Source organism: Balaenoptera musculus, chromosome 1 (assembly GCF_009873245.2).
Source record: "Balaenoptera musculus isolate JJ_BM4_2016_0621 chromosome 1, mBalMus1.pri.v3, whole genome shotgun sequence".
Taxonomy (NCBI): Eukaryota; Metazoa; Chordata; class Mammalia; order Artiodactyla; family Balaenopteridae; genus Balaenoptera; species Balaenoptera musculus.
In genome coordinates, this window is record NC_045785.1 from 125,901,253 (window position 1) to 125,926,972 (window position 25,720).

Consider the following 25,720-nt stretch of genomic DNA (forward strand, 5'->3'; position numbering starts at 1 on the left):
AAACACACACCTTTTTCCTTTGTCCTATTTTCTTAGCAGACAAAGAGTATACACAGATGGATGACAAATATAAAACAATTTTGTGTCTGAACACGAGAGGTTAATTCTGTTGAGTTGCTTTCCTTCCCTGGTTGGTTTTATAACAGACTTACGAGATCCAGATTTTTCCAATCTCCACCCATGCTGTTTACCCCCTAAAATTTGACCTGAGTAACTTAGGAGATCCATAAGCCAAAATTCCCAACCCAGGTAATAATCTTATCATGTATTTACAGCAAAACTTAAATGCTGGATTGGTGGTTTTCCTTACAAATCACCCAGTTTTTCTAAAAGAAATTACATGACTTTAAATCTCCGAGTTCTACCCTGTACAATCCACTGGACATTGGGGAAGCCTTGTAAACCAATCATCAAATTGGGAGGAGACTGATGGAAAATTTCATTTGGAGAACAGCCCCCAATATAATATCAGGTTTCATTTTCACAAATAAGCAGTTAGTTTGGAATGTTCCAAAACATCTTCTCAGAAGAACATGGGATAGTTGAAGAGCCCATAACCCAGCATTGGTACAAGTTTTATATCAGTCACCTCACATTTGTCTATTAAACTTCTCCCAGGTAAGATCATAGGAGAATCTTCTGAGTGGATTGATTTGCCCAATTTATTTTCTTATCTCAAATTTTGCCAACTCTGGGGATAGCCCCAATAGGATTTTTTGTTTATTCTTAAGAAGGAAGCTGTTACCCTCCCCTGATTTACTCTAATAAACAACAAAGAGTTAAGAAAAATTTTTTAACTAGCAATTATAAACCATTAATTTGTATATCAGCTTTTAAAACAATCCATACATACCCATATAAATACAGCAAAGGTCCAGATAAGCCAAGAACTGTGCTAGCAGGTTGGTTGAATGCGTGTGTGTTAAATGAAGAGAACTTCCTACAGGTATCTCTGGAGCTGTGGTTTCCAAGTAAAATTATGCAGCCTCTTTCATATTTTCATTATAAGAAACATTTCAAATAATTTGCAAGCCAAACATGAAATACTTCATTTTTGCCTGTTCAGGAAAAAGTCTTCATTCAGCTTTTGTGTCTTAGGGCTCTAATTATTCTCCTTTGGTTTTAAACCTTCTTTTATTCTCCTTCTAATACTCAGGGCAGACTAGTAAGTCAGAAGGAATGCTACCTGGTTCAGTGCTGGCATGAAAATACACAGTCAATAAATGTTCACCTGATTAATAAATAATATGTTCTATTTTGCTTCTGTTTATCCTTTTAACCTTACATGACCAGCAAAATTCTTTATCCGAAGTGACTTCTTGTTTGTTGAATGAAGAATGGGATAACTCTTGCATGATTCTGAACAAAGCTCTTAACTTAGCAAAAACCTTACTTGTCACTCCCCTTTGGCACACACAACGTTATGCAAAAATTATGCACAGATTCACAGGAAAGGTTAGCAGTTACGAATCAAATAGATCCAAGCTTCTGCTGCTCCAAAGAACAGAGGGAACAACAAGAGGTATTTGCTAAGTGTAACTAGGATATTTTCTCAATGAACATCAATTAAAGACATAAATGGCTGTTGTTCTGGTGAAGACAGGTGACTGCTGTCAGATGAGAGTGACTTGAAAGCATTTGTCCCAAAGTTACTGAATGCCTATCACATCTCATTCACTGTACTAGGTGCTGGTCTCTGAAAAAGGATTCTGAGTAAGGGCCTTTATTATTAAATATGAGTAGTACCGGATAATGTGCCAATATGTATACTTATCTATGCCCACACAGAGATGTTAAGTGTGTGACTCTAGTCTTGAATATAAACTATCCCTACTTTTCAGGAATCAGTTACCCAGAGAATTAATTCAAGCCTTAGGGGCTTAACTTTTCATCACCATTCTACCTCTAATTTGCTACTTCACTTTGAAAACAACACAAAGTAGTAGTTCTTAACTATAGATCAAATTCACTTGCAAGTTTTAAGACAGGGAGAAAGCCTTAATTTTACTCTATTAAAGAAATAATGACAAAATAACAAGATGCCTATACTAGAGGGCAAGAATCTTCAGGGAGAAATATTCTTCCTTGTACCCGTAAGATGCAAATCTGAGATAAAGACGGTAAGTATGTTCTGTCTTTAAATGCCCACTGCCTGTAGGTTAGATCATAAACTAGGAATAAAATGCAGAAAGGGAAAGGAATGAAGAATTCTACGTTGTTCCTTAAAAAACTAAAAACAGAGCTACCATATGACCCTGCAATCCCACTCCTGGACATGTATCTAGAGAAAAACATGGTCCGAAAGGATACATGCATCCCAATGTTCATTGCAGCACTGTTTACAACAGCCAAGACATGGAAGCAACCTAAATGTCCATCGACAGAGGAATGGATAAAGAAGATGTGGTACATATATACAATGGAATATTACTCAGCCATTAAAAAGAATGAAATAATGCCATTAGCAGCAACATGGATGGACCTAGAAATTGTCATACTGAGTGAAGTCAGACAGAGAAAGAGAAATATGGTATGATATCCCTTATATGCGGAATTGGAAAAGAAATGATACAAATGAACTTATTTACAAAAGAGAAACAGACTCACAGACTTAAAGAACTTATGGTTACCGGGGGTGGGGAAGGGATAGTTAGTGAGTTGATGACATGTACACACTGCTAATATTTAAAATAAATAACCAACAAGGACCTACTGTATAGCACAGGGAACTCTGCTCAATGTTATGTGGCAGCCTGGATGGGAGGGGAGTTTGGGGGAGAATGGATACACGGATATGTATGGCTGAGTCCCTTTGCTGTGCACCTGAAATTATCTCAACATTATTAATCGGCTATACTTAGATATAAAATAAAAAGTTAAAAAAAAAAAAAAGATTTCTATGTTGGAAAGCCTGCATTTGGGTGCTGCTGGAATACCCAGGTGGAGATATTCAATAGGCAGGTGGAAATATAGATCTGGAGTTCAGACAAGAGGCTTTGACAGATATTTAGAGAAGAAAGGATGAGACTGTGAAGTCTGAAAACTGTGGTGAGAGCTGGCAAAGGGCCAGTTCCACCTGGTGACCCCATCATACCTGAGGGAGAGGGGAATACTTTCCAAGTTCTCCTGTGCCGCTGACGCTTAGAAGCCTTGTAAGAGAACCAGATTTTGATCATGAGGGGAAGGAAATCATTTTTTAAAAGCTAACAATGTAGGGAAGTTGATTTACTGGAATGAGGGTTGTAAGTAGCATAGCAAAGGGCTGGAGAGGGAGAGGAACAGAAAGCAAATGTCAACTTAAGGAAGAGCAGTAAAGCATTTTCCAAACAGAATGCAGGCACAGCATTCATCCCTTCTATTTCTTTCTCGTGCCCACACAATGTGGTTCTCAAATATGTTGACCAACCTTTCCACAAAGCAGCCTGAACCCATCACGGAGAAGAGCATAATGTCTCCTAAGGCACTAAGCAGAGCACTGACATAGCATCTATATACCTACTCCAACGTGGCTGCTTGGTATAAAGACACTCAGGAATCATTCTTTGAGCCTGTACTCACCATGAAGCCCTAACTAAGCACTTAGATTATATTATAGCAAACCACAGTAACCAAGTTCTGACCCAGGATTTATCATTCCTTATAGGCTATTGGTTAGAAATGAGTCATAATCACCAGTGAGAAAGTTATACTATTGTAGCTAATGAATTCAAGATAAGATGAGAAGATATGATGGACTTGAAGTATTTCTGATGTTGTTTTGTGGTCAAAGGTTATACTTGCATTTCGTCTTTTTTCAGAGGTTGAACAGTGTGCTGTGATTGTTATTTTTTATTTACAACAGTGGAGGAAGAGTACAATCGCTACCTAACAATATTTGGTAAGGAAAACACTGCTATATCTGCTTGAAACGGTCATTAGAACTATCAGTGGTAGAACTAGGAGCCTGAACTCTAGAGAAAGTGAGGCAAGCGACCTATGGTGTTTTAATACTTCAGGTATCTTGGAAATCAAGTTCCTAAAACCTGATGCAATGCCATACATTTCTCAAGTACTGTAACCTACATCTAAACTCCTTATCATTTTGTTGCCATTTCAGATTTCTCAGGTTCATGGCTCAGGTATTCAAAGCCACATAATGGCCTGAAGAACATAAGAGACAAGTATGAACTATTTGAAAAGGCTCAGTCATGGCTCAGAAGAGTATGCACAGACACCAAGGGGGAAAAAAATCCTCCCTCTCAAGCTTTGCAATTCCTACAGCACGGAAGTCCTCCAACATTGAGCGCAGGTCTTTGTTTCTTTCCTTTAGAATCTTTTTGACCTGTGTTGTTCTACTTTCTTGGTACAAACACCATAAAGACTAATGTAATTTTCAAAAATCTTATGGTATGATGAAAAAAACCCTAAGAATTGTAAATCGTTAGTACTTTACTAGTAACGGTCGCTCTAAATTATTACTAAAAAAATGTGCAACCTTATCAGATGAAAATAACAGGAAGTATGTCAGATATTAACTGCACATACAGTTAATAAAACAGGGAGGCAAGGCATTTTATCTTTTGTAAAATCACAATAAAAAATTATTAACAATTCCTAGTTGGGATGAAAAGAGACAAACACGTAGTCTTACCAAAAAGCACAATTACTTAGCAATACAACAGCCAGCTATACTTTTTACCACAGTCCATAAATGGAAAATGCATCCTGAGAGGAACGTTTTCCTCAGGAACCACCTTACAACTGTTAACTTCATGCCTGATCAGAGACATCAAATACTGAACCGGTGTGACAAACAAAATGCCAAAATTATATTACTAATATTACATATTACAACATAGCCCTTTATAATCATAAAAAAAGGTACAAACCATTTAAACAGACCTATGAAATAGATACCAATGTTTCATTCTTGCTGATAGTACAAAGTGACTCAAGGTACGTAGATCATAACTCTAACAAAATAAAGATACCAAATCAATCTGAAAAGTACGCCTGCCATAGTAAACAACGAAGAGTTAATTAATGCGTGCCTTTTCAGAACCTTCCTGAAGATAATCTGAATGCCTGAATACCCAAAGAAGCAGCTAGCTATCCAAGGAAATATCACCTAATACCTTTGTTTTCACTAAATTTGAAAAGACACTTAGGGCTGTTTTCTTTAATTATATTCCAAGGAGAAATCACTTTTTCTAGTAAGAGGCCAGGGTCCCCTGACAGTAGGTCAGCCAGCATGGCACTGGCACCCTTTACCGGGAGGAGCACTTAGGAGGTGTGAGGCAGGAGGAAACTGAAGCCGCCAGAAGTTAACGCTCTAAGCTCCCTCGGCAAGAAGTAGAGCCCAGGTCACCTTCTTTCCCGGGCATCCAGTCCCACATTCCAGTTTCACATTATTTCTGGGAGCATCACAATGCCTCAGGAAAAGAAAAAACAGTAGCTACAGTTCCTAAAATATTTAATTTCCAGGTCCATCATCAATACACCGATTAAAATGTCCATACTTACAGCATTTTTGCTAAGCTAGATTAAGTCCCTTTATCTTCTATGAGCCATGTAAAATCACCTCCCAAACTTTCTCACTAAAAAAATAAAATAGGATAAGAGCTATCACGCTGAGTTGCATAAGCTTCTGGCTTACCTATGGTACTTGACCTTGTCGTGCAAGTTGGAGACATTCCCATGAAGTAAGGGCAACTACATTTTTAAAGGACATGAATAAAAATACTATTCCTTATGACCTACCCCCTTTGAAGTTCATTAATTTCATATTTTAATAGAAAACAAGACGACAGTAAAAAGTACTAACTATTAGATAGTCACCTATTACAGTACCTTGGCAGCTTTATTAACCTTGTCTTCGTTTTCTCTCTTATACACAAAAACCGAAGCGAATTTGCCATCCTGCAATACAGCAGGGTAAACAGCAAGTCCAGAGGGTAAGGTGAACGGTGGTTCCTTCAGGGCATAGCTCTTCAAAGCGCTGTTCTCTGAGCCCATCCCTTAGGCCGTGAGGCAGGGGTGCTGCAGCTCCTCCTCAAAGCCAAGCAGACCTGAAAGAAAACAGAAAACATTTCCTAACATTGAGTTTCTATCTGAGACATGAGCCAGAGATAGCCGAGTACTCAGACCCAGGCACTCAACCCTACTAGTTCCTACAACCCTCATAAAATAGGCTGTTTGACAACAGAAGTAGTAAATGTTCAGCAAGTTACCTGCAATGCTTGTCAATTAACAACTTTCAGCTCTAGAGAAAATACACTTAATCAAACAGACACAAGCAGTTACCGCTGCTCCCAACCCCCCACTGCGCACACGCAGAACTTTCACAGTGGAAAGGCGATCAAATACAGAGTAAGAACTCTCTTGCTCCCTAAAACCACTCATGTCCTGCCTCGCAGACGAAAGTGTTGCAAAACTTGATCACTCAAAGATGATGAACTTCTGCATGTCTAAAATAACGTATAATTATAAGGAAAACAATACGAACTGGAGAATATTTCTAACAATGATGAAAAACATGTTAACAAATGGAAAGTGCATATAAACCAAGAAAACACTAAAACACCTGTGGATTAATAGGAAAGGAAACAGACTACTCATTGAACGCAAGTGACAATAAACATAAGAAGAAGTACAATCCCGTAACTGTCTTCAAAGTTAGGCTAAAAAGGGGAAAATGTAAAATTGTATAATCTCAAATGTTAAAAAGACAACCCGGGGCTTCCCTGGTGGCGCAGTGGTTGAGAATCTGCCTGCCAATGCAGGGGACACGGGTTCGAGCCCTGGTCTGGGAAGATCCCACATGCCGCGGAGCAGCTAGGCCCGTGAGCCACAACTACTGAGCCCGCGCGTCTGGAGCCTGTGCTCCGCAACAAGAGAGGCCGCGATAGTGAGAGGCCCATGCACTGCGATGAAGAGTGGCCCCCACTTGCCGCAACTAGAGAAAGCCCTCGCACAGAAACGAAGACCCAACACAGCCATAAATAAATAAATAAATAAAATTTAAAAAAGACAACCCACACGTACATGAGATTCCAGAAAATGCAAACTACTATATAATGACAGAAAATAGATCAGTGGTTGCCTGGGGTGAGGGCAGTTAGAGGGGCCACAGGAGAGGAAAGGATTACAAAGGGGTATAAGGAAACTTTGGGGAGAATGGATATATTCGGTATTTGGATTATGATTATAGTGATGAGTGATCTATAGCTATAGCTATCTATATATATACATACACGTGCATACACACACACACACAGACTAGAAAAAAATATGTAAACTATTAACAGAGGTTTGTTGTGGGCGTCAGATCATGGATGATTCACATATATATATATATAAACATAGACATACATCCACCTGCACCTCCCAAATCTTCCATAAAAGAGCATATCTTTCTTTACAACAGGGATACAAACTCACATGGTTACAAAAGACACTGCACAGCAGTGCAGCAGTATTGGTGGAAGAGCAAAAGGCCTACTGTGTGCACAGGCACCTACTGACTGGGCTTGCACTCTGACGGGAGCCACCATCACAAGGTTCCAACCAGGACTGCCATTTCAGAGTTGGCAGGTCACACCATTTACCGTACAGAGCCAAGAGCCTGAATAGTTATGTGGAAATTTCCTATTTTCCAACATTGGCTCAAATGTTTTTAAACCTGTATAGGCCAAACAACACATGTCTGAAAAGTTTGTGGCAGTCAGTTTTCAGTTCTGGCTTTACCATTATTTAAAAAATAAAAGATAAAAAGAGTTCTTACTAACTCTGGCAGTATGGGAAACAAGTTGCTAGTTCTAAAAAACAGCCCCAAATTCTATGTGGATCTTTAAAAAAATTCAGTTTAAAATCTGTATCCTTTGGGTAAATATAAACCCAAGAATCATTATATACTGACCTTCTATTTGGATTTTTTTCCACTTTGGTGAAGTTCCATACAACGCTTACTAGGTTATCAGAGTATGTAATGCTGCTCAAAACAGATACCCCAAACAGAGAATTTCAAGGGCCTACAGACCCACATACATCACTGAATAAGGAATACAACACATAAAAGGGCTAAAGCTACCTAAAACTGATGTTTTTTTTTAAACCCAAGAATGTTTCTGAGGATAAGAACTAAGCTGGATTTGTAACAAATTCACTGAGCTCCTACCTACCAAGCAATTTCTCTTTCTTAAGAATGATAGAGAGAAGTAAAAAAACAAACCAACAAACGAAAAGCAGTATTAAAAAGTATCTCAACTACAGTTGACCCTTAAAAAACGCAGGGGTTAAGGGCACCAACACCCTCTCAGTCAAAAGTGTGAGTGTAACTTTACAGCTGATCCTCCACACCTGCAGTTCCACATCTGTGGATTCAACCAACGCAGGGGATTCAACCAACTGCAGACCGTGAAATACTGCAGTGCATATTTATTGAAAAAAATCTGCGTGTAAATGGACGTGTGCTGTTCAAACCCATGTTGTTCAAGGGTCACCTGTGTATGTAACACTCATCCTTCTACTGGGACTACAAATAAAATTAGCATTTATGTAGGATCTTGGAGAAAAGCAATTACCGTTAATTCCCCTATTCTGGAGGTGGTGTGGCGCCTGCAGCAACCTCCCACTCCCACCCCAGTCGGGAGGGTCATGTTTAGCACCTGCCTTCTTCTTGGGCACAGTTTATGCGTCAGGTGCCTACCCTGGGCCAAAGGGCAGTCTAATCACACATGAGCCATCTCTAGGACCCATGACCTGGATGAAGAGCTAAGCTGGACAATCACCGTCTGCCCCAGGAATCTGAATGAACAAGAGATATTTTTGTCTGTTAGCAGCACAGCTGAAGGTAAAAGGAGGCCATGAGGTAGAGTCAGGGCTATGGCAAGCCAAAGCCACGTAAAAGCAGAAACCTGGCAAGTACAGAAGAAGCCAGCTGGCAGCAGGAGAAGGAAAAGCAAACACTGGGAGAGTAACTTAGATTTAGAGCCTCACGTTACTACTCCAACTCGAGGCTACAAGAAGCCCAGCTTCGAATCCACTGCCTCACTGCCATCCTTACAATCATGGGTAGCCTGAGGCACACCTGAGGTAGCCTGAATGGGTCCATGTTCTTTGAAACCAACTGCCATTTCATAAGCAGGAGTTCTTTCTAACTCCTCTTGTCTGAAAAACCAGTCAGACTAAAGAAAAGAGCTAGAGAAGTGCTTCGAAAAGTGTGTATCTGAAGCTAGTCTAACTTCCTTCTCTCTCTTAGCCACATACAGCTTTCCAAAATCCACACATAAGGAATTGCTGCAAGAAAATAATCTTCTTGGCAGAAAATCATGCCATTCACTTAGCTTTAATATTAATCTCCAAAGGAGATAAAATGGTCCCAAGAGTCAGGGGCAGGCTCTGGCTGAATGAATGGCAGTCAGCACAGGTACAGCAATGGACAGTCAATGAACTTAGTCATTTCTAAATAGCAAAATACCTTCTTGTGGGAATACTGGGCCTTACAACACCTATTAACCTTTCATTTAATATTCTGAATTCCACTATAAGATCATTAACAATTTAGGGTTATAAAAGCTTTAGGAAGAGGTTAAAACTGGCAGTTTTTCTTAGCAGTATGTATTTGGGTCTAAGACCCCAAGAAATGCCACTTAAAAATTGAAAGGAATGAATCCCTTCCTTGTGAGAACTCAAAAGGCTGACATTTTATTGGTTTGAAAGCATGATTACTGTTGACAGAAGTCTACTGATACCATCCGTGCAATGCTTACAGAGTAGCTGGGTTATAGCCTATGTCCAGTGCAAACTTCATTAGGGGGAAAACAAAAAGATGTGCTGTTGACTGCAATTTGATGGTCTTAAAGCAGTAATTCTTAACTTCACAAAACTGTACCCTAAGAGGCACAAAAACGGTTGCTATCAACAGTACTTTAAAAATGGTAATTCAGCTAAATGGATTTACTGAAATGTAATACTGATAAACAATAACACCTGGACTTCCAAAATACTATCTTTTTCTGTTTTGAGGAGTAAAGGGGAAAACACCAAATCATTTAACTTTGAAATTAAAAAGTCACAAAAAGGCAGAAAATGATATTTGAATATTAGCATGGATATTTTGCAGAATTTACCATCTCCACTCTCTATCATAAAATGTGGCGTACACAGTTTCTGACTTGAATACGCATGATGGTCTTCTCTTTAAAATGCTGTTCACCTATCTTCCTCCATCCTTTTGCTTCCTTGGGCAGCACATCAAGTTTCTGGGCCACCTGTGGGATTAAAAGCCCTTGTCTAGGTCACTGGGCAACTCATACACTAAACTAAGAAATCAGTGTCCTCTGGGGAACTCTCCCTCTGTTCTTTTCACAGCAAGTAATCTAGATGATCGTTATCCTAGCTCCCTCAGCTTGGAAGTTCCAACGATAAGGGCTTGCACTGTGAGTTCAAAGGACACCCGGTATTGATTGGTATTTCGTTATCTAGTGATAACATTACTTCGGGCCGTTTGCTTTGATCTGTTTCACGTATATATTCCCTATATTGAACTCAGTCCGGCAATACATTATGAAGCCTTTGCGTAGCGAAAGAACTAAGTATGATTTCAGCTAAGACATGGGATGTTATGTGGGTATGCACACGGGTCCTTAAAAAGAGTAACAGGGATTCCACAATTCAGGACCCAACTCTAAGTATTCACACGGTTTCCTACATACGATTTTCCCAGAACTGTTTCATCTTCATTCTAAATGCACTACCAAAATGCACTACCCAAAGACAGGAACCAGCTGGGCCTCTGGGGGCCTGGCACTGGTCTCGGATCGAGAATGAAGGCAGCATCCCAGCGCGGGGGCAACCCCAGGCTCCCCGCGGCTCGGCCCCGCCGCGCACACTCGCCCCACCCCCGCGGCGAAGAGGGCGGCCCGGGCGCGGGGGCTGGGGGCCAGCGGGGGTCCGACTGCGACTCCCCTGGGTCTCTGAGGGGCGGTGGCGGCGCTCCCGCTTAGCTGGCCCCTCACCTTTCACACCTGCCCGCGAGGCCGGGCTCCGCGGCTTCCTTCGATAGCTCCGGCCGCCAGCGCCGCCCCGGGCGGGGGCCGCCCGCGAAGCCCAGGTTAGCAGGGCGCCCCGCAGAAAGCAGGGGGAGACTGCGCGGAGGTGGGAAGCAGAGCTCAACCGGCAGCGACGCCACGCCGAGCTCGCCCCCGAGCGGGCCCCAAGCGCGGACCCGCGAGCGGGGCGCGCGTTCCCCCCACCCCTCCGCGCCTCGCTCCCGGCCCGGCCCCCTCCCCAGCGGCCCAGGCCCGCACTGACGGAGGACGGAGCGCGGGGCTCCCTGTTACCTGCGGGAAGGCGGCGGGGGAGGCGGCCGAGGATCTTAGCTTCGGTCCCCTCTTCGCCCCCTGCTGACACCAACCACCCTTGCCTCCCCCGTGATACTCTGGCCACTACACCCACAATCTTCTGAGGTCCCGTCTCTCCGGCACCATAGAGACGGGTCCGGAAGCCGGACAGGATGCCAGCCTTCAGCCCTACAACGCCACCACTGGGGGCAAAAGAACCCGGAACCCAGATGGGGCGGCCGCGCCGGTGATTCTCAGGACGGCGCCATCTTGAGTATGGGCGGGGGTGCCGGCCCTGCGGTTCACTCTCTGTCCCCAGCCTCCTAGTTAGTCAGTGAAGATGTCTCTTCTCTTGGGCTCTGACTTGAACCTGCAAGTTTGCTTTGATTTTAATTTTCAGGCTTTTAACCGCACGGTCTTAACTGGATTTCCGCCCGAACCTAAAATGGCCGCCGGTCGCCTCTGACAAATAGAAAGGAGGCAGGACGGAGAAGAGGAGTACTCTGGGAATTGGCGAGGACTTTTGGGAGAGTGACGTCGCTCACCCCGCAGCCTTGATTGGCTGCGCTGCGTGGGCGGAAGTCGTACGGATCCGCAGCTGAAGCTGGCAGAGGTAGAAGTGATTCCGGCTGAAGCCCTTTCAAATGGGAAATCTGAAGTTATGCTAAAACCAGCAGAGAGTCAAATTGGGACTATTAATATTAATAGTACTTATTATTAATATTGATGGTTTCTACTTAATAGGGTGTTGTGCGAATAGAATGAATATACGTGATAGTTTTAAAACTACATGGCTCAAACCCAGTATATTTTCTCTGTTATCTTGCATATGAGCTTAGTAGTAGTCATCGCTACTATTTAACGCTTTTACAACCTCACAGTTCACAGCTGACCTAAATCATTTGATCACCTAAAAGTTTTAAATTCTTTCTGGTTTGTTACAGTATGGATAAGGATTCCACAGTTTCTTCACTAGATTAAGTGAAAGCAAATATCAAACCCAATTTTGTCCCGTATTCAGAAATGAATATTTATTAGAAAGCAGGCACAAATAGTATTTAATCTGTCCTATTAGCTTGTTGAAAGTCGAGCTCTCCTTCCTAGGTCAGCACTGTCCTATAGAAATAGAATTTGAGCCACATAGGTAATTTAAAATTTTCTGGTAGCCATATTTAAAACAGTAAAGATAAAAAGAGGGGCTTCCTTGGTGGTCCAGGGGTTAAGGCTCTGAGCTCACACTGCAAGGGGGTACGGCTTCCATACCTGGCGGGGGAACTAAGATCCTGCATGCCACCTGGTGCAGCCAAAAAAACAAAAACAACAACAACAACAGCAACAAAACTGTAAAAAGAATGAGGTGGGGTCAATTTTAGTATTATATTTTAACACATAGCCAGAAGGTTGTCATTTAAACACGTACCCAAAATAAAAAATTATTAATGAGATATTTTACATTTTTTGTACTGTCTTCGTAATCTGATATGTATGTTTTACAATTTAAACTGACCATATATGAATGCTCAAAATTCACATGTAGATAAAGATTACAGTATTGGAGGGTGCAGTTGTAAATGGTTTGACCACCACCTTGCGCTAGAAAGCTGAGAAACAGAAGTACAGGGCTGCAGAGGCAGGATTCTGTTATCATCATAGTTACCGCCAGCATCTGGCAACCAGAAATCTTCCAGACCCATGGTAGAGCCAGGACCAATAGCGATGAAGCCTCAGGTGGCATCTCCAAAGGCTGAGGACTCGAATTTTTAGTGCTCACCCTGTTTATTCAGGAGTGGAGAGCATTCTTTTGAGAGCTCATCTCTAGTATTCATCATAATAATTAATAAGCTGTTATTTTTGCCAATCAAAAGCCATTTCTGGCACTCACTCTGATAATTAGCAAAACATCCAGTGTCATCAGAGATCAAGGTGACTAAAGTATTTGTAGCTCCATCTCTGGAATGTGACCTTTCTGGTATGATGCTAGCTAACTACTCCTGGAGTGTGGATTCCTAATTACTAGAATGCCAGCAGCTTCCAGGGCATAGCTTCAACCAAATGACCCACACAGAATATTACACTGTCCTGAAGAAATTTAAAGTCGACCACAGACATCATGATACCCACGTTGTAAGGAATATTGGCCTGCTTTGTAAACTGTAAACACTATACAAATGTTATAGAACTTACAACCTTATGTTACAGACTATGTTTATTCCACGGATATTTGACACACCTTTTCTGAGCCATGCACGGTGCTGACCGCTAAGAAAAGAAGGAGGAAAAAGATAACAGTCATTGCAGAAAAGTGGGTTCTTTGAGGGGCCCAAATAAAACTTTTCTTTTTAAGTGATTGAGGAGGTGCTAGTAGCTTAGTGCTAGGAATGTTACTTTCGTTTTTTGAAGTGCCCTGTGCCACCACCAACAAATAAGTTTCAATCTACTGTGTGTGAAGCTGGGTATGAGCTAAATGACTCTACACTACCCTGGTTACTCTGAGGCTTTTCTGACAATTGTTTCTTGTTCATTTAGTTAGTCAGCATATACTTTAGAAGTGCTCACTATATACCAGCCTCTGCTCTAGAGACTGGGGAAATATTACAGCAAACAAAACAAGATAAATTTCCTGCTCTCACAGACCTCACGTCTTGGAGGGGAGGTGGCAGGTGGCGGCGGCCATAAGGGGAGAGATAGACGATATATAAATGAATAAAGATAAATTCAGATAACGATATATAAATGAATAAAGATAAATTCAGATAATGGTAAATTCCATGAAAAAAATAAAACAAGGTAGTAATAGCAGCTAACACGTGTTGAGTATTTACTGTGCGTTAATTCATTTAAGCTGTACATCAATCCCACTTTACCCATGAGAAAAGTTATGCACAGAAAGGTTAGGTAAGCTGACCAAAGTCACACAGCTGGTAATGGCATAGAGTAGTTTGCCTACAGATTTCATTTTCTTAACCATTATGCAGTACTGCCACCCCAATGTGATAGAGAGTAATAGGGTAAGGGCGAAGACAGGAGAGGAAAGGGAGTTATTTTAGACAGATCTCCAAAGATGGCCTCTGAAAAGGTGATGTTTGATCTAACACTGAATGATAATTATGTGAAGATCTATGGCACAGAGACAGCAACGGAAAACATCCCAAGGCAGGAACTAGCTTGATGTGTCTAAGGAACAGGAAGAGGGCCAGTGTGGCTGGAGTATAGTAACTAAAGGGGAGAGTGTTCACGACGAGGCCACTAGGAGAGGCTGGGGCTTGAGGGTCATGGGAAGGCGTTTTGGGAAACCACTGAGGATTCTAAGCAAGAGAGTAACAATCTAGTCTACAGTTTTAAAAACTCACGCTGGCCATTATATGGAGAATGGATCATAAGAAGAGAGAAGGGCAGCAAGGAGACAGGTTAGGAGACTTTAGCAATAGTCTATGTGGGGAATAATAGTGACTTGGGCTACAGGACAAGGAATAAAGATGGACTTAAGTAGTCAGAAATATATTTTGGAATAGAGGACTACGGACTGAACTGTGCACCCCCAACTCTCCACCCCCCCAACTACCACCACCAAATCTAGATATTGAAGTCCTAAACCCTAATTCATGTATTGAAGCCCTAACCCCATTTGGGGATGGGCTTTTGGTAAATAGTTAGGGTTAGATGAGGTTATGAGGGTGTGATCCTCATAATGGGATTAGTGCCTTTATAAGAAGAGACACCGGAGTCCGTGCTCTCTCTCTATCTCTGCCACATGAGGGCAGGGTGAGAAGGCAGTCATCTGCAAGCCAGGAAGAGAGCTCTCACTAGAACTGTGAAGATACAAATGTCTGGTGTTTAAGCCCCTGAGTCTATGGTATTTTGTTTGGGCAGTGCAAGCCCACTAAGACATAGAATGAATGGTATTAGCTGGTAAGAGGAAGTGAAGTAAGGGATCAAGGTTGCTGCCTTGGGTTTGGCTCTAGCAATTGGATGCATGGTGAAACAATAACAAGTTTGCAGAACCTGTTAAACATCCAAGTGGAGCTATCAAGTCAGCTGATGGCTATAAAGGTTTGAAGAATCACTGCAGAGGCCCAGACAGGAGACGAAAATTGGGGCATCATGGTCTCATCAAGTTGTAAATATCCTGATATACTGTATGATTCAGCTATACACAACACAGTATCTGAACAAATGAATTTAGAGACTACTGCCTCTCTGTGTAAGATTCTTTGTCCATATATAATATTCTTTACTGTAAATTCCACATAACCAGTTGATTCTCACAGTATGCTTTCATTGATTTTTGCCATACTCTTGTGTTCATGGTCAACCTATGGTTGCAACTGGTGAATGAGTGTAGTTTTGATATGAAAGGTGGTTACTATTTTCATTTATATTAACAGTTAAGATGAAAATGAAACGAGAAAGACATATGTTGGTTGTGAGTTACCTTCTATGCTGAAACCAATAATATTTTTGAATACTAGAAGAATATTTCCTCAATTTCTAATGTAGGTCAAGAAAGACTTTTAAGTTTAATTTGCATTGTTATTAACATTCTTCATCACTTTATTAACTCTAGACAATCAACAAAACATTAAACAAAGCCCTGATTTGTAGCATTTGCTGATTTCTATAGTGTAAATACTCCCACCATGGCCAACTTCAAGGTATCAATATGACATCACTGAATGCAGAGTTGGGAAGAAATGTGCTCCCACATTATATAGTATTTCCATCGTAGAGCTATAAAAGATGTAAATAACCTCTGAGCATAGATAATAATATAATATAGTAAAATAAGTTTTAAGTGATGAGTTCTTAGTCTTTCTTACCTTTAAAAATATATTTAATGATGAGTTTATGTAATTTAATTTTTAACAATGGCTGTGTTTAACAACTGGTTTCCAAAATTCCTGAACATTTAACAGTCAGCTCTCATGAGCCTATGTGAGCCACTCTCATGAGTGCATGCTAACTAGGTATTCATACTTTCTGGTTCTACTTCTCTTTGTAAATTAATAAATTACTTCTTGCTTTTTTTTTTTAATTAATTAATTTATTTTTTGCTGTGTTGGGTCTTCACTGTTGCACGCGGGCTTTCTCTAGTTGCCACGCGAGGGGGCTACTCTTCGTTGCAATGCACAGGCTTCTCATTGCAGTGGCTTCTCGTTGCAGAGCTCGGGCTCTAGGCACTCAGGCTTCAGTAGTTGTGGCACACGGGCTCAGTAGTTGTGGCTCACGGACTTTAGAGCGCAGGCTCAGTAGTTGTGGTGCACGGGCTTAGTTGCTCTGCAGCATATGGGATCTTCCAGGACCAGGGATTGAACCTGTGTCCCCTGCTTTGGCAGGCGGATTCTTAATCACTGCGCCACCAGGGAAGTCCCTTACTTCTTGCTTTTATATGCATCAGTCTTTTTTGAGTTTGTTATTTTTTTTCTCCTAGAACTTGATCATAGCTGGTGTCCAAACTCTCAATTCCAATCCAGCAAAGCTGAGGACCAGACACTAGAATCTAGTATGCACGACCATCTATGGCCACCCTTCAGAGACGTGTCTGGGAGACCCACGAGCCTTTCTCAGGTCATACCCTACGGTCTCAACTGTGCATCATTTTCAAAATCACAGCACCACTTTCTGACCAGATCCCATCTAGCTAGTTCCCTGTTTTGCTCTCACTAAGACTATTTTCAACCTCACTGCATATTTTCTTCCAATATGGCAGGCTCCAATGTTAGCAGATCTTGGTTTGAGCCCACTTTTGCTACTCACTGTCTGGAGTATTCTTGGGCAAATTCATTTTACTCAACCTCCATGTTCTCAGCTGCAAAATAAGGATTAAAGTAGTACCTACTTGTGTTTGTGAGGGTTAGATTAGGTAAAGCATGTCAAGGGCTACCACATGTCAAACATTCAAACACTATTACATCCTGTTATTGCTGTTCTGTGACTGGTCCAGACCCCAGGGGGCCTGGCTTTTTTCATCAGAGTTCTCATTCCTTTCATTCTTGAACCTTTGCCTTTCCATGGCCTTAGGGCTTCAAAGCCTTAACGTGTGACTCATATTTACCTGAGAGACTCCATTCTATCTTTTTAAACAATTATATTTAAGTGGCTTCTTTCTCCTCTGCTGTAATACAAGTTCCACAAGGGAAATAATTTTGTTTTGTTCATTGATCTAACCTTCATTGTAGGTTGTCAACAAGCATTTATTGATGAATGGTGAATGGAACTGTGGAAAGATAGATACTAGTCTGTTTTGATAGTCACTGTGTGGGGTAGGGAGATGGAATTACTATTTTTCATGATATATCTGCATATTTTGTGTTTTTTTGTGATAGAGTGAGCATAGATTACTTTTGTAATTTTAAAGATAATTTAATAAAGGAATAAGGAACTGAAATGTAAACTTAGATTGGAAGCTCTTGTAGTGTTACATCAGTACAGTATTCAATAAATTACATGAGATACTCAACACTTTATTATAAAATAGGCTTTGTGTTAGATGATTTTGCCCAATTGTAGGCTAATGTAAGTGTTCTGAGCATGTTTAAGGCAGGCTAGGCTAAGCTGTGATCTTCAGTAGGTTAAGTGCATCGAATATATTTTCCACTTATGATATTTTCACATTACGATGGGTTTATCTGGATGTAACCCCGTGGTAAGTCGAGGAAGATCTGTGCTGACACATACTAGAACATACAGGACTGTGAAAACTTTATTCTATGTAAAAGAAGCCAAACACAAAAGCCCATATATTATGATTCCATTTATATGAAATATCCAGGACAGGTAAATCCACAGAGACAGAAAGTAGATTAGTGGTTGCCATGGGTTGGAGGTAGAGGGGAATGGGGAGTGAATGCTAATTGGTACAGGGCTTCTTTTCAGGTTGATGAAAATGTTCTGGAATTACATAGTGGTGATGGTTGCACAACTGATGACTATATTAATAACCACTGAATTGTACGTTTTAAAACGATGCCTTTTATGGTGTGTGAATTTTTTTCTCAGTTAAAAATGCGCATATAATATGTGTGAGCATGCACACACCTGCACATGAAGGAGGATGGATATAATACTCATCAAGGTGTTGTCAGCAGTTGTGACAAAAGGGGACCCTGTATCGGTATGTGCCTTATGTCATATTCTATGTTACTAAAAGTCAAGTGTGACAAAAATGGAAAATTAATTGGGGATAGTCATAAAGACAACATTAGGAATGTTAAAAAACAAAGCAAGTGGTTAGACTTAACTAATTTCAATGAGATATGATTGATAGGCTGGGCTTCCATTTTGAAAGTATTTCACTGCATTTCTGGGCTTTGCAGATCCCTTTGAGCTCCCTTCCAAAATTAGGGGTCTCCTTTCTGAAATCACTGAATTAAAATGGATTCCTTTGGCCCAGGATTGGAAATAAATGAGCCCTGAAAGTTAAGCTAAACTGAGAAGTTTCAATGCCTCTTTAACTTGCCCTCCTGGACTCTAGGCCTTAATGCGCAGCTCCACATCCCACCTGGGGCAAACAATAATATTCATGCTCTCTGGGGTTCAATTTCACAATCACGCCCTAGCCCAGGGCTGATGACACAGCAGACTTGAGACACTGGTAAATTGCAGGTAAGGAGGAAAAAGAGCTGACCTCATAAGAGGTATTTATTTTGCTTTTAAGTAGCAGTTACCAACTTCCAGATTCCAGATTCACTTACTTCAGTTCCCCAAACTACCAACCAAACAAGATTAAGAGGCCTGGAAGAGAAAAGAGTAGATGAAGTTAAGTGCATGCTAAACATTTCTTCTCACAAGTTAATTAACTACAGGGTTTCTATATTGAGCGGTCATGAGAATCACACACAAGTATTTTATACTGCAAAGCCCCGTATGTTGGACCTCTGGTAATCAAAATATTTCTAAATGGCCTTGAGAGATCACGATTTATAGGAACTGATAACTTTGCTGGGAAATGAATTAAAATAGTCACTCTACAGGGTGATACGTTGTTGTTCTTGATTGTTCTTCATTTAGGTAACAACTCTCATGAACTCACAGTCTTCCTATCTGTGGAAAATACTAGTGGTGGTAATAGATGTGGAGAGAAAGTGAAAGGTTTAAGGAAGTCTTAGTACTTGTGATTTGAAGCATTTGTATAGGCCTTTATATATATCACTCTCTGATATAATTTGTATCAGTTATCAATTGCTGCATAACAAACCATCACAAATTTAAGAGCTTCAAACAGCAACATTACTTTTCTTTTTGCTCACAAATCTGTAAGGGTTTGGGCAGGGCTTGGCAGGGCAGCTGATCTTGGCTCGTGTGGTATCCTCTGCGGGGGTTTGAGGGTAGGGGGTGGGGGGAAGGCTGGAATCCTCTGAAGGCTTATTCACCTCTAGCTGTTGATCCTACCTGTCTGCAGGGACCTCAGATGGGACCATCTCCTGCAAGCCCTATACCTGGCCTCTCCATGTGGCTGGACCCTCTCACAGCATGGCAGCTGGTTCCAAGAGAACAAGGCAGAAGTGAAAGTACTTTTATGACTTAGCCTAGGAAGTCATGTAACATCACTTCGGCTTAATGCTGTTGGTTGAAACCCAGGCCCAAGGGGAGGGGACATAGACTCCATTCCTAGATGGGGGGAGTGTCAATATCACTTTGTTAGCCGAGCATGTGGGATGGGATATATCAGAGGGGCCATCACTGGAAACACAATCGGCCACATCAGCCCAAAACTCACAGGCTTAAAACAACATCAATTTATCATTTTTCAGTTTTTTGGTTGAATGGGAGGTCCTTCTTCTGGACTTACTTGGGCTCACTCACATAACTGAGTTTTGGTGATATGTCAGCAGGGTTGGGGTGGGCGGCTCAGCTGAGACAGCTGGGATGTTTGGGCTTCTCCAAGTATTTTCACAGCATGTCAGGCTCAGGGAGCATTCTACAAGGGCAAAGGCAGGAGCTGCAAGCCTTCTTGAGGTGCAGGCCCCAGAACTCACATATCATTTCTGCCACATTGTATTGGTCAGAGCAAGATACAAGGTGAGCCCAGATTCAAGAAGTGAAGAAACAGAGTCCATCTCACGTTGAGAGGAGCAGAAAAATACCATGGCCATCTTTTCCAATCAAACCACATAGCCGTATGGCTGCATTATTTATACTCTGTCCACATACAGAATATACTTAATTTTCCCCCCAAAAGTCACCTACCATTATGGCATTAGGCTCTGGCTTGAAGTACGGGAGCTTCTCATCAAAATCATATTCAGGTGAGGATGAGGCCCCTTGGGTGTGATTTTCAGGTTCTCCTCTATTACGGCTTCTCTTGATTCAGAGACTTGTGAACTGAAATAAGTTACCTGCCACATCACCCCTCTACTCCCACCCAATATGCAGTGGTGAGACAGGGACAGGATAACCACAAAGGACACTCCTAGTCAAAAAGGGGAGCAATGGGAGTTGTTGGTTCATGGCAAATCTGAAATCCTGCCAGGCACATTTGCTAATTCCTTTTACTCTGGAGTCAGGGAGTGTTCCTTAGTTAAGGCCTAGATTTGCTCCCCGGAAGTGTTCTCTATTCCATTCCCAACTGCTAGTTCAAACTCCACACAACTAAGAAGAAGCAGTTTTTCATAGACTTTTCTATTGGTTCCCACAATTATATAAAGTCTAATTCCTGTAATAAATTCCATATGCTATATCACTCAGAGTGGTTCTGTTTTTCTGATCAAACTCTGAATGATATAAGACCAATTAAAAATAGCTGACTCGATCTGTCCCAGAATTTTCTTTAGTGGTATTACTCACGGTGGGCTTTGGATCTTAGATCTTAGGATGATCCCTGTAGGGTCAGGAAAAGAGCAGAAGCCACCAGTGGGATTTTGATGTAAGGAATTTCAGGAGACATAGACAAATTCATATCCTTAGAAAAACAACCACTTTCTATCTAGTTGGACCTATGTGAGTTGAAAGGCCTCATGGGTCTGGTGCCTACAGCCATAGCAGCAAAGCTTCTAATTATACTTTGGATCAGTTAAAACTCTGAACAGTCCAGAATGATGGCCTAGATCCTGATCTGATTAAAATGACAATGGTGCTTTAAGGAAAGGGCCAAACTATTACGTTCACAAGCAGGTGGCAAGACAAACACTGGTCCTCTCCTATTCTGAGGGATGGCTATGTCAATTGAGATCAGAGGGGAGCCTCTGCTAAAAAGAAACAACACTGTCAGGATGAACAGAGGAAACACAAAGACTACTTGTGAGTCAAGGATAGCAATGCCACCATAACCTGGAATTCGGTTAAACACTAGGCTTCTTGCTTCCCTCTGATGATTCCCTTGTAGAAGGACTAAGCTAATTGGCACAACATGCTTAGCTCCAGGCAGTCTCAATACAGACAGCACAGGAAGCCATGTGGCTGGTGGGCTATAACTAATGGACTAACCGTATAGTCAAATAGATGAAAACAAAATGGCTAGGTAATTAAAGGAAAACTGGTGTGGGAAAATGAACTATCACAAGCACTGGTGTTATATGTAGATAGTTGATGAGGAAGAGGTTTCTAAAGATAGCAATGAAATAGATGCTGCAACCTGAACCCTAAGCCTGTGAAAAGGAAAACCGAGGCAACAGGAGTTCTATCGATCACTGATTCTTTTCATGGAAGTATTAGGAAGGTGGGTTCTGACAACATCCTGAGAGTTGGGCACCACCCTTACAAGTAACTGACATGTAAAAATTGGGATCTAAACTAGTGAAAGCCAATCAAATCTACTCTAATTTGGTGTCCCACCTTGACAGATACTACAAATAGGTCCTAGGATTGTGTTCCTAGGGTACTATTTCCCAGGGAACATGGTAGATGGATTCTAAGGACTTCTGATGAAGGTAACAAGAAACAGTGTTGACTTACTGCACTACACTTGTATTCAGGGACAATGACAATATTTATGACCAGTTGTGCAACTCAACCCCCATTTGTGATGACCATTAGGACAGTTGGTTTTGTGTGTACTGTATTGTGTGTTTGTCGGTTTTCAGGCTGGTGCTTTTCGCTGTGGCTGCTTTATGTGGAAGCAGAATCCCTGTGTCTTGGTGCCTGAATTACATATAATAATTGTAGGAACATCAAAACACCAGCATCTGCCACACGTGCTGCAATAAGTGTTACAGATATAGTATCTACCAGCACAGGAATTTCATGCTCACAACATCCCTACTCGTCCGCAACCTATAACTTAGGTGAATGGACATGCACACAGCCATTTAAAACATGTTCCATGCGGGAGTCCCTGCATATTTACTGGTTTCCTGTAAATCAGCGATTATCAATGCTAGCTGTACATTAAAATCACCCAGAGGAACTTTTAAACCATGATTCTTGGGCTCCTGTCCCAGAGATTATGATTTAATTGGTTTGAGCTGGAGTTTGGGTACCTGCATTTTTAAAAAACTCCTCAGGTGATTCTATTGAATGCACACTGGTATAAAAAATAGTGCCCACACTATGAACTAATGCAGTGGTTCCCACACTATGAACTAATGCAATGGTTCTCAAAGTGTGGTCCTTGGATCAGAAGCGGCAGCATCACCTGGGGGACTTGTTAGAAAGGCAAAATTTGGGGCCCCATCCCAGACCTACTGAATCAGAAATACTGGGATATGGTCCAGAAATGTGGTCTGGGAAGCCCTCCACTTGATTCTCATGTAAGCTAATGTTTGAGATCCACTGAACTAGCGAAATTATTCAATGGAGTTTGAGCAAGCATCATTTTATTCCTACTAATGGGTGAGAAAGAGAATCATCTCAAACCTGAGCTGGGGCATAACTCTGTAGTCTGATGTCATTATTTGCTCTTTGTGAGAAGAAATTAATTTTCCTGAGAAAATACCTGATAAGAAAATTAAGATTTCTTCTGGAGAGCCAAAGTCAGTCACATAGCCTTTCACTAGCCTAATACTAATACTAAGCAGACATTCTTCTCTTTTACCTCCTCCTCCTCTTGTTTCCTCCTCTGTTCCTTCTTCCTTTCCCTTCCTTAACCTATCCTCCTCCCCCACCCCCCATGCCATAAGTGATTTATGGTAGGAGCTTCTAAGTCCAACACCAGGAAGATAGGAAATATTTGCCCCTTAGTTACCTTTTTCAGTGCTCTTAGTTTTTTTGTGGAGATCCATATTTCATCTGGTATCATTTTTTCTTCTGCCTGAAAGATTTCCTTTAACATGTTTGTAGTGTGGCTCTGCTGGTGATAACTTCTTTCAGCTTTTGTATGCCTGAACATGTCTTTTTTCACCTTCATTCTTGGAAAGCATTTTCACTGGGTATAGAATTCTAGGTTGACAATTTTCCCTCTCATTACTGTTAAAGATAGTGCTCCACTGTCTTCCTGTTTACATTGTTTCTGATGAGAAATCTGCTGCCATCTTCATCTTTGTTCCACTCCATTTTTTTTTAACCTCTGCCTGCTTTTAAGATTTTCTGTTTACCACTGGTTTCGAGCAATTTGGCCAGCAGAGATTATAAAACATCAGTGGGACAAAGGAAACTTATTCCTACACTCTTTGGCATATGCATATTGTTATGGGTTGAATTGCCTCCCCTCCAAAATATATGTTGAAATCCTAACTCCCAGTACCTCAAAGTGGCCTTATTTGGAAATAGGGTCTTTAGAGAGGCAATCAAGTTCAAAGAAGATCTTTGGGTGGACCCTAATCCAATATGATTGGTATTCTTATAGGAAGGGGAAATTTGGACAGAGAGACAGACATGCAGAGGGAAGATGATGTGAAGACACGGAAGGAAGACAGTGATGGTACTGGAGTGCTGCATTTACCAGCCAAGGAATGCCAAGGATTGCTGGCAAAACCAGAAGCTTGCTTATGTTTACTCAATCTCCTTTTATACTGGAATGAGTTTAACTGAATATACAATTATAGGTCACCAGTTATTTTCTATCAACTCATTGAAGATATTCTTCTACTGGCTATTTGCTTCCATCATTGTCAGCCCAATTATAGTATCTTTGTAAATTTTCTTTCTCTCTGGCTGTTTTTTTCTTCTTTTTCTTTGATATGCTGCAGTTTCATGCTGGTACATCCATATGTGTGTGTGTGTTTCCTGTCTTCAGATTTGGTGTTCTTCCTCATTGCTGTGATCTGAATGTTTGTGTCCCTGCTCAACTCATATGTTGAAACCTAACCCTCAAGGTGGGTTGATATTAGGAAATGGAGTTGTTGGAAGGTGCTTAGGTCATGAGGGTGGAGCCCTCATGAATGGGATTAGTGCTCTTATAAAAGAGGCTCCAAAGAGATCCCTTATCCTCTTTCATCATGTGAAGACACAGAAGGTGTCATCTATGAAACAGAAAGTGGGTCCTTACTAGCCACCACACCAAATTTGCCAGCACCATAATCCTGGACTTCCTGTGAGAAAAAAATGCTTGTTGATTATAACCCATACAGTCTGTGGTATTGTTTTAGTGGTTTAAACAGACTAAGACACTCATTTTGAAGATATATTCATCTTTTGTTATTTTAGAAAATTATCTCTTTAAGTATTGCCTCATCCCTTTATTCTCTTCTTCTAGAACTTTCCACCTATATTTGATGTCCCGTAATTGCTTATATTCCTACATCTTTATAACTCTTATGCATTCTGGCTTTTTCAAAAATCTAACTTTATTATCTTACTCAACTGTGCCTAATTTAACTCACCCATTGAACTTGAAATATCAATATATTTCTAGTTTCCCATTTGTCTTTTATTTCTTGACTATATTTAACATTCCCTCTTTATTTCTTTAAATATTTTAAACACATTTAAACATATTCTCTGTATGAAAATTCCAGTATCTGCTGGGGGAAGGTGCCTCATTTTGTTTGTTGTCTCTGCTTTCTCTCTCATTGTGGCTTCTTTCCTCATGTGCTTTGTAATCTTTCCATGTAAGCTCATGTTCAGTTGATCTCAATCTGTGAGAATCCTGTGAAACCTGGGTTGAAGGTATATTTCTCTAGAGGAGATTTGTGTTTGTTTCTGCCAGGTGCTCCAGGGTTTCCAATACTATACAGATAGTATAAATTTGAACTCCACGTTCAAAGATGTTCAAACATGTTTGAATTTTCAGGGGACATTTCTCTTTACAAAAGGCTCAGACCATATAGGCCATTTTGTATTCCTATGAGATTTTTTCACTTAAGAATATCCATCTCCTTCACAAAACAAAAAACTAAGACAAACAAAAAAACCCCAAAACAAACAAAACAAAAACAGAAAAAAGAAGAAAGAAATTGATCAAGTATGGTATTTTTGAGTTCTAAATCTCACTAAAACCACTTTATGGATCAGACTCCACTATCTTCTGCCGCTTAATGTCAAAAGTCTGAGCGCAGTCAATTTCTCTGAAGGTATTTTGTCTTTCT

At 41.0% G+C, this 25,720-nt stretch overlaps 1 protein-coding gene across 6 annotated transcripts in view; it reads right to left on the reverse strand.

Moving 5' to 3' along the window:
* Positions 1–12,661, reverse strand: part of SCYL3 (SCY1 like pseudokinase 3) — a 40,662-nt gene extending 28,001 nt beyond the window's left edge. For 4 of the 6 annotated variants that reach the window (XM_036848696.1, XM_036848685.1, XM_036848707.1 and 1 more), the window contains exons 1-2: positions 11,322–12,661; positions 5,830–6,047 (exon numbers count right to left, since the gene is read on the reverse strand). In XM_036848696.1, coding sequence (XP_036704591.1) covers positions 5,830–5,994 — 165 coding nt within the window. In that variant the 5' untranslated portion in view covers positions 5,995–6,047; positions 11,322–12,661. Of the gene's footprint in view, positions 1–5,829; positions 6,048–10,109; positions 10,251–11,321 lie in introns of all 6 variants that reach the window. The other 2 variants (XM_036848670.1, XM_036848677.1) reach the window with 2 other exon arrangements.
* Between the last annotated feature and the right edge of the window lie 13,059 nt (positions 12,662–25,720).